The sequence below is a fragment of the Platalea leucorodia genome (genome assembly GCF_965183815.1).
Source record: "Platalea leucorodia genome assembly, chromosome: 8".
NCBI lineage: Eukaryota > Metazoa > Chordata > Aves > Pelecaniformes > Threskiornithidae > Platalea > Platalea leucorodia.
In genome coordinates this window covers 27,982,605-27,992,131 of record NC_138830.1, presented here as the reverse complement: position 1 = coordinate 27,992,131, position 9,527 = coordinate 27,982,605, and the positions used below count along the sequence as shown (strand labels likewise).

Here is a 9,527-nt window from a genome sequence, read left to right as displayed (position 1 = left end):
ATCTTTCGTGGAAAGAATCTGTAAGTCACTTAACTACATCTGGGGGTAAAGGATGCAAAACAAAAGCAATCCCTTAATCACTGCTTGCCAGCTCCTTCTGGTCTCTTGAAAGTATAACTTCTGCAACATACTGTTTGCTCTATTGATATTAGTGATTGGCAAATACTTAACACCAGTGAAATAAGCTAATCCTTCAGCAATTATCTGAGCAAGTTCTTGGCTACTAAAGCAATAGCTTATGCCTGCTGATATTGCAGCCACCTGTTCCTTTCCAGAAAAATCAACAGTCATGCTAACTCTGAAGTATGAGCTTTTCTTCTAAAACATAAAGAAACCCGAAACAATCCAGTTGACCCATTCCATGGATTTGAGCATCTCATCAGTACCAGGTGACCTTGTATGGTGGTAAAAAACTCTTGGACCTTGTCAGTACAGAATGCCCTGCTTATAACTTGGGGTCTAGTGTCTCCCTCTATTTTTCTCTTTAAAAACGAAGTATAATGTAAGTTAAGCTGAAGTTCAGAAATGCATATATTTTACTTAAAAACATTCATCTGTTCAAAATTCAAAATAAACTTTATGGGATACAACAGTTTGGTTTTTTTTTTTTTAAATAACATTTCATTCAAACTGTATATAATTCATTGAAGTATTCGTACAGCAAACAATGGTTAACCCTTGAAAACCTGTAGAAAAAGATTTTCACACAAAAAAAGGAAAAACAAAATTGAGGTATCACACCCACACACATTCACCCAAGCACACCCACACACACACTCGAGCACACCCACACACATCCACACACGCAGGCTGCAGCAAAAGCAGAAAATTGTAGGCCCAAAAAGAAAATGATGACTGATTGTTCTATCCGAAAGTCCAGGTAGCTCAGGAAAAAAACCCAAAAAACCAAAACAACCCCCCAAGAGTCCTCTGAGTGAAGAAACTACCTCAAGAAAATTCTCAAGTGCACTGGAGACCTGATCATTTAAACTGTTTCTGCAAAGCAGCTCCCTGCACCTGAGAAAAATGCAGCCCAAGGTGACTTGTGCAAATATAAGGAGTCAGGAATATCTCCTGCTATTCCTTAAGCAGACATGAGGGGTATCCATAGATTCAATTAGTCTTTGATCATGCAAGATACTGCTGGAGTGCTGTCTTCGCCCTGCAATAAAGGAACAACCTGTTAATTACTGGAGTTTGGCTTTATCATCAACAGCTTTATGTACAAGACTATGCAGTGTGCCAGCAAGAGAAGGAGAATGAATGAGCGAGGTAAAAGGAAGCCGAGTGGCTGGCTCCTTCAGTTTGGAAGAATCTAGCCCATGGTGCAGAAGTGCTCTGCGTGGGCTCTAACAATTTAAGAATCCACCTTGCACCTAAGAATCATCTTATGATCTAACCAAGTATATTAGATGCTCAGCATGAACTGAGCAACTTTCAAGTATGGTAGGGCTTAAGACGTATATTGAACCTCATTATCAACACACCTTATAAAAAACCCTTAAGAGCAATACTTGCGAAGAGCAATTACTTTTCTGTAACACAGATGTACCATGAAAAGCAGGTCTTTGATCTGAGAAATGAAAGGGGTGTCACAACTCAGAACATACTAGAAGCACATCAGTTCTGTGAGGAATACTGGCCCTACCAAAAACATACAATGATGTGAGAGGGAAAAAAGAAGCAACAGCCAGCGCAATAATAGAACTTAAGTAATCTAACATTGTGCAACATTTTTGTTAAGAAAAAACACCTCCCAAAAGTCTACGGTTACAGTTTCATCATCACTTCAGCTAATTCAGTGTTTCCTACCACCTGAAGCGAGCAGCTTTGCTCTTCCTTTGTGCCCCACACCTCCCAACCATGCTAGCATGACCTTGACAGACTTTTCCAAGATCCAATACAACTCAGCAACCCAGAGGAAGATTTTTTTTTTTTTTTCTTCCAAGTTTCCAGCTACATTCACAAGTCATATCAGCTCATTGAGGGGGCTGATGAAGCAGAGTTGGGATAGGGTAAACAGTGGGAGCAGGTGGCCAGAAGGAACAGGAGGGACAATGACTTGCAACAGTGCTAAGCACAATCAGCTCCCTGTCTCTTAAAACCAAGGCTTAAAGTGTTGACAAGCCAGGCCCATTTACCAGAAAGTATTTTTACTGCTCTAAGTTTTATTCCTATTTCTCACTGTTTGAAAACCCTATTTAGCTTTTCGATCATTTTCTGTGAGTCTGCTCAATTATTATTATTATTGAGCCTGCTATATGTTCCTGATTATCACCTTCGATACTGATACTTTGGCATAGATTTTAAACAGAGAAGTCCTAGCTTTACTACAGGGATGTCCAAGAACACTGAAATATATCTTTCATAAAAACAAGAACCCCAAATTTAATGCATCTTAAAACACTGCACAGTTTTGAATTGTGTTGTCTGTGTGCGTGACCTCTTCCAAAAATCAGATCATCTCCTTTAGTTCATGAAAGAAATATGTGTTGTTACTAACTGTAGGTGGGATAATTGCAAAAAGTTAACATAAAAAACCAGAAACTGTCATTAGCTATTTTGGTTATAGGTGTTTGTGAAGAAGCTAGATGATCTGTGTAGGTACTATAATACCAGTACAGAATAGGTATGTGAAAAGTTACTGTTGAGCTTAATGAGTTTAAAAGAATTTAATTAACAACAGTGGTGATCCTGTATTATCTTTTCAATTCATAGTGTTATGTGATGGTTTATCATTGTTCCAATCCTCTTGAACTTAGCTAGTCCAAGGTTTACACAAATATTTTTGTATCAGTGAGATTTCAGAGAGGACTCTCCACTGGTTTAGAAGATCTTAAGTGTAGTTATTCTATGCTATTGAGAACTTCAGTAAAATTTGTTACTCCTGAGCAATACAAAACCTGCTCTTTAAATAAGTGTTCATCACAATTTCTTTATACACCGTAAAGCTCAGTGCAATTATAGACAGTTTTTCTGGGGAATTTTTCTATAATCAAAAGATTTCAAAAAAAGATACTTTTTAAATCAAAAGCAGAGAGCTCCCTCTAATCTTCTTTTTGGATTTTTCTTTATACTCACTTGTCACACAGATTTGGATCCGATGACTGACTCAATTTATGTAGAATATCTACTATTCCCATGTCTCGTAGTTTATCTTGGCGTTCTTGTGAACCTACAACAATAAATCACATTGTTGGGAATACCACCAATAATAAATGTCTGCCGAACAGAAGAAAGAAGTGGTAGCAGAAATCAGCTTAAAGGAGGGGTATGGAACACAGTTCAGTTAGAACATAGCAATGGAAAAACTCCCTCAGCTGTGGCTACTTTCCAAGGGAGCTCTAGGGTTTTTTTTGTACTCTGTGTGCATATGTTTAAAGAAAAGAAAATTTTGAAGGCAAAAATCTGAACACATTTTATCCTGAAGTAAGAAGCCTGACTTCAGTTGGTTTATTCTCTTCTCTCTGATTTGGATGTAGAGAACATTTAACTGGAGGTATGTTTTTAAGTCTGACTTGTAGCACTGTATAATGCCAGTATAATGAGCAGAAAGCCACCAGGAGCATAGCCAAGTGTCACACACTGAATGAAGCTCCATGATCCGAGAGATGTGGAATAAGTTACACAGTAGGGAAAAAAAAAACAAAACTAAGTAGAGACACTGATTTCTTTGCTGAAGAGCAGCATGGTCAACTTGAGGGTCTATAAATCATCCATCTAGGAAAGTCCTCCTCCCAGCCCCACCATTCCTCAAAGCACACCACCTCCCAACACTCCTTCCCTTCCCATTTCTTCCAGCTCCACACTGCTGTCTTTATCTGCCCCTTCCACCCCTCAACACAAACACACATTTTTCTGTGCAACAGCATCCTTCAGCTCCCTCCTGGCTACCTTCCATTGTTCCAGGCTACAACTCTTCTTACAGAATGCCTTCGCCGTTCCTTCCGGTTCCACCCACAATTCCTTTGACTGGTTTCAGAGTCTTGCTGCCCAACCCATTCAAGTCATCCATGCTGGGGAAAATTTCTTTCCAACAAATCCCCTTTCTAATCCATTTATCCTCTCCAGTGAACCTGTTCCCTCCAACAATGAGTTTCCATAACCTCCTTAAGACTTGGAAGCTCTCTTATTACAATTCTCTTTCACTCCAATTGTTTCCAGATTTTACAGAAATGCTACAGGTGGAAACCTCGCACAGCGTGACTCTCATCAACTCCTATTTATTGACACTCTCTTCTTGTGTCTCCCCTTCCTGCCCCAGAACAGCTCTCTACACTTTCCTCAATGTCCTCCTGACCACTCTCACTTATTCCATATTATACCTATAATTATGTCTCCCTTTATGTTTTGGATCCCATTGTGCTGTGCATCGCAAGTATTGATTACTATGTAACATTAGCCTTTTGATCAGGATAGTAACTTGTACATGCATTAATAATGAGGCTTTCTTACCTTCTTCTTCATTCCATATGAGATTAGATATACAGAACATGGCAGCAAGCTGAAGTTTAGCATTTGAATGACTCTAAATATAGAAAAATAGTACTCAAGTTTAGAAGAAGAAATTCAGAAATTCTCAGACTTACATTTTGGCACTCATCCTGTAATAAATAAGGTAGCAGAGTTGGGACTAATTCTTATCTACAACTTCTCTCAAAGATAGTGCCATAACATAACACACTTGAGTAGCATTCAATTCCTTCCAAATATTTTTTGAGGTCTACAAGATACGCCTTTTCCAAGATCATGAAACATTTTCCATGTAGATTTGTTACAGGTATTATTTAAGTCACTGTAACATTCTTACAGGAAATAATGACTGGATTTTCCTTTTAATCAGATCCTCAGTACACCTCTGCCATATAGAACTGCACTACGTGATTTCTTAAACACACCTGGGTATATGTAAGTTAAGCACATGATACTGAATAATTTACAAGACAAAATGCTGAAGTACCCTCTTTTCTTTCGTTCCCGCAAAAGACCAACATAAAACCTTTAAGAGAAATTCCCCATACCATGTAGTATTTGATTTTCTGCAGGATGTCATCATTGGTCATAATCAGTTCTTTTGCTGTCGTTCCATCTGCTATATTGGCAAGTATACATAATGTCTGAAAGAGAGAAAAACTGTTATTTGGCCACAGATCACATGCCATGATTTATACAGTTTCCCTGACAGCTCTGAACTTATGACAAACAATTTCTTTAATTAGTTTTAATATCTTTAATATGGAGTTTCCAGCTTGCTTGCATCTGAGGCCAATGCCAAAGAGTTAACAGCTGTGGCTGAACAGCCCCAGCAAAAAAAAAAAAAAAACCAGTCATTGCCATTTTAAAATAAAAAGCAACATTCATTAATTCATTTCAGTGAGTAAAATTTTAAAGTCTCTCATGGAAATATACAGCATATAAAAAAGATTAAATACATTGGAAAATAAAACAGTCTATTCTTTACCAGTGGCTAGGGGAAAAAAAACCAAAACCACCATATCCATCTAGTTCTGCAGGACAGGAAAAGGAAATACAGAGGTCCATCTGCTGATCTAGCAGAGTAATACTTTTTTTTTTTTTCCCCCAACAAGTCTAATCACACATCTTACCTGCAGAGATAACTCAAACTACTAACGCATCTGGTTATTTCCTGCAAATTAGAGAAGCCATGCTACAGAATAACCTTGAAGCAACTAGGCCCATGTTGGCACTACATGCACATGGCATTAAGACTTGCAGAGGCAGCTTTCCTGGTCCTCAGGAGGCACCAGGAGATGCTCTACAAATTCTTCCCAAAGAGCTGTGGAAGAACTTAACCATCTTTTCTGGACATGCAGGGATGACTACCGGAGGACACTGGAGAATGATCAGCACCTGTGTGATGCCCATGTCTAAGCTGCACTGCATTCATGTCAGCAGTTGCAGGGATTTATTACTTCCAAGCTGCTAATTACATACTGATGAGCCAGTCAATGATAGTGATAAGCACTGTCCTGCTAGAAGTATGGGCCCTTGTGTGCACGTAGGCAGTACTGGATGTATGACTTAATTCTGAATTAAAAGCAAGCTGCAGATCACACCACAGGGACAAAGAAAGTGCTCTATGTAGAAAGGCCCCAAACCCTAAAGGTTATATTGAACCCTGCTCCACTAGCCCTTTCCAAGAGTATTTCTCAGGTACACTTATGCTCCAAAATAATTCTGAGAGGCTTGGCAAGGTAAATAACTTTCTATTGCAATGAAGGCCATTCCTGTCACTAGAGCTTTTTCAGGAAGAACTATTTAGAAAGACACAACTGGTTAATCCTCAGCTGTTTCAGAACCATGATATCACTAAACTTGCTAAGAGTCTTTTTTTTTTTTTTTTCTCTAATTTTGCACTTAAATAGCCATATAAGGCCTGTTTGCCTTCAGCCCATTCTTCACTGAGCAGAGATTTAGACCAGTCTGGATTTAGCTGTATTTTTACACTTATTTGCCATGCTGTTTGCTACCAATATCCATCCTAACCAAAGCAATCCTCTGGAATCTCCCACAGCTTCTTGCTGCCCCCATTCTTCATCACCACATGCCCTGTATGAGGAAGAAACAGGATTTTCCAATTTAACTCTTGTGACAGACAAGATGGTCATCAGCCAAATTCTGCCCATCTATCCTCTTACTTTTGCTTTAGCATCCCCGCAGCAGGTATCCCTGTACGCTGGCCCCCTTATGCTGCCACCAAGCCAGGAATGCTTTTCCCTACTGGCCATCTCCTCTTCCCTTCTCCCTTTCCTCTTGCATATTGCTCTTCTTGTCAGGGCATGTGCCTCCCCACTTCTTCCTGGGCTACATCAGCATACTCTTTTCCCTGCTAGTGCCTCTCCTCTTCTAATCGCTGCTGGCTCCTGCAGGCACCCAAGAACAGCCAAGTTACCACATCTCCCAGCAGAAGACGTATTACTGCCAGCAAGGCAGGTGATGATGGTATTCTTCATTACTGACTCAATGGCTGCTGTAGGAGCAAATAACCATGACACTTCCCTAGTGTGAAACACTGGCTTCTTTCTCTTCCCTTGTTCCTACTGTCCCCTTTCTGCCATGCAATTGCCTTAGATTTAATTCTTCTGCTCTCACATACAGTGCCCTCCTTTTACCAAACCTACATTAAAAAAAAAACAAAACAAAACCAAACATTCTGAATTCAATTCAAACATGTTTGTAATAATCCTTTAGAAAGAGCAGCATTCTTATAGGTACTAAAATTATTAATCTGACAGATCTCAGTAAAATATTCACAGCACATCATAACCCAAAGATGACATGTTGAGAAGAGTAAGCATTCTTAGCTGTTTCTTAAATTTTATTCTGTCAAGACAACATGAAACAAAAAAGGGTACCTGCTCTTTGACTTCTATATTGTGCTCCCCTTCCAGAATGAGGGTCACTGCTTGCATGATTTGCTTCCCATGAGTGCTCATTATGTGGTCTATGTGCTGCCAAAGCAATGATGAAATACAATCAGCAGAACTTTCCAGACAAAGAAGGGGCATTCCTACTTGAATTACTCTAAGAGTAGCAACATTGCACAAAGACCCTAGCTCCTAGCAAGGTCTCCCAAAACCAAGAATTTATCACAGCAGAAACACTTCATAATATTCCTCTTCATTTGAAGCCTGGTCTTGTTTGAGAGAGCATGACATGGGCCTTGGTTCTGATTTCACTGTAACCTGTAGAAAAGACACTGGTTTCCCAGTTGCATGGAGGCCAGTCTGAAGACTGAATCCTGCTGGACCCAAGCTCTAAGTATGATGCTGCAGCTAGAAAGAACCACTTCTCTTCTGATAACAGGGGGATATCAGAAAGGGGTAAGAAAACTGAGGTTTCTTATCTGGTATTTGCTACTCTTTCTGGAACACTGTGACCAGGTCCTATATCCACATTTCAAAAGTCTGACAGGGTTCAGAGAAATAAGCCATATACATTACTTATCATCTAGGAAAATTGTCTCAAGTTAAAAGACTTACAGGTAAAAAGGTCATTTGATCACAGACTATAAACACCTATACTACAATAAAATTGATCATTACGAGTAACAGAAAAAGATGAAACTAGATCTACCGGATTAACTGAGAGCAAAACTCAAGAGTGACAGCAAACAGCCACCAGAGAGCACATGGCACACTACAGTTTTTTAAGACATTAGGGATTCTTGTAGGACTTCCTAAAATTGCTAATAACGAGACTTCATTCAAAAGCTGCTGGATGAGTTATTCTGGAGTGAGTTTTGGGTAGAAAATGAGAATGGTTGGTTCTGGCTCTAAAACATACTACAGAAAGTAGGTGAAGTTGGGACGTAGTTTCAGATGAAGAACACCTTAAGTGATAATGAGACTCTGCCGTCAGAGCTCAGGGTGAATTTAATGAATGACTGGTTATTAAATATCTTTTCACATTAAGACAGAGCTAATTTTCTATGAAGCTTATTGAGACTCAACGAGTACAAATATCAGAAGATTTTTTGCAGTGACCTTTTTATGGTAGAAACACAATACGTGATAAATGCACAGTAGAGGCTTCGTGGTTTTTTTCCCCCACAAAAATGTTGGCTTGCCAAATGTTTGCTGCATGTTTTCCCTCTGTTCTTCACAGGGGATTACCCCTTTCTTTTCCTCCACCAATATCTCTTTCTCCCTGTCAAAAACAATTCATGGGCTTACATTTTCAAACCATTTTATTTCAGTGTGTAAAATGAACGTATGCATTTTGTAAGTGCACAGTCCCACAGTCAAATTCAAAAAGCCAGTACTATCTATATAGTTGGATAAGAACAGAAATATTTCAGGTGTCAAGAAAGAAGAAACACAGGTATCCTTAAGACATGTGCCTCTCCACACATTGACTCAACACTGCAACCCTCATTGTTGTTCTGGACAAGTTTCACAGAAAGACTGTTAGGAAAATAATTTTGCTGACAGCTAAATGCAATGGAATTGAACATTAAATGTAACTGTCTAGCTCTGTATTTGATAATAATTACAAAGTTTCAGTGGACGTAGAGAATTCTTTCAAATGTTTTCTCACACCCATTTGTGTATTTCGTTACAGATACTTGGATAAATGCAGAGGCTTCAGTTTTAGCAATATATCAAACATTAATCTTAAACAGAAAAATAACTTGTCTTACAAAAAAGATTAAGAATTAATTTGTATTGTCTGCATGTTTGATCAGCTTTCAGAAGGTCTGTCTGCCCCTCTACTTACTGGGCGAGTAGATAGAAGATTCCTGAGCAGTCCCAAAGTTTTCATCAGAACATTTACATCGGAATCAGAAAGCAACTGGAATAACTGCTCTGTACTCAGACCTCGTAAGATGTCTGATTTGATCTTCTGTTCCGCTTGAAACGCCATGTTCTGAAAGAGACAAATTTTTTTGCTTTATTTTTTACCTTAAACTCGGGCTTTTACTCTTTTAGTAGACTATTACCTGCAAGCATATATCCTTGCTAAAATTAATCTTGCAAAGGTTCTAATTTATGAGGAACTGCTAC

At 39.0% G+C, this 9,527-nt stretch overlaps 1 protein-coding gene across 9 annotated transcripts in view; it reads right to left on the bottom strand.

Annotated features, from left to right (window-relative positions):
• Positions 1-513: 513 nt before the first annotated feature.
• ARMC8 (armadillo repeat containing 8) overlaps positions 514-9,527 on the bottom strand; it is a 77,796-nt gene continuing 68,782 nt past the window's right edge. For 8 of the 9 annotated variants that reach the window (XM_082320558.1, XM_082320559.1, XM_082320560.1 and 5 more), the window contains 6 exons: positions 9,241-9,390; positions 7,377-7,472; positions 5,022-5,117; positions 4,456-4,528; positions 3,082-3,175; positions 514-1,162 (listed from right to left, as the gene is read on the bottom strand). In XM_082320558.1, the coding sequence (XP_082176684.1) occupies positions 1,129-1,162; positions 3,082-3,175; positions 4,456-4,528; positions 5,022-5,117; positions 7,377-7,472; positions 9,241-9,390 (543 nt within the window). In that variant the 3' untranslated portion in view covers positions 514-1,128. Of the gene's footprint in view, positions 1,163-3,081; positions 3,176-4,455; positions 4,529-5,021; positions 5,118-7,376; positions 7,473-8,522; positions 8,671-9,240; positions 9,391-9,527 lie in introns of those variants that run through there. The other variant, XM_082320566.1, reaches the window with a different exon arrangement.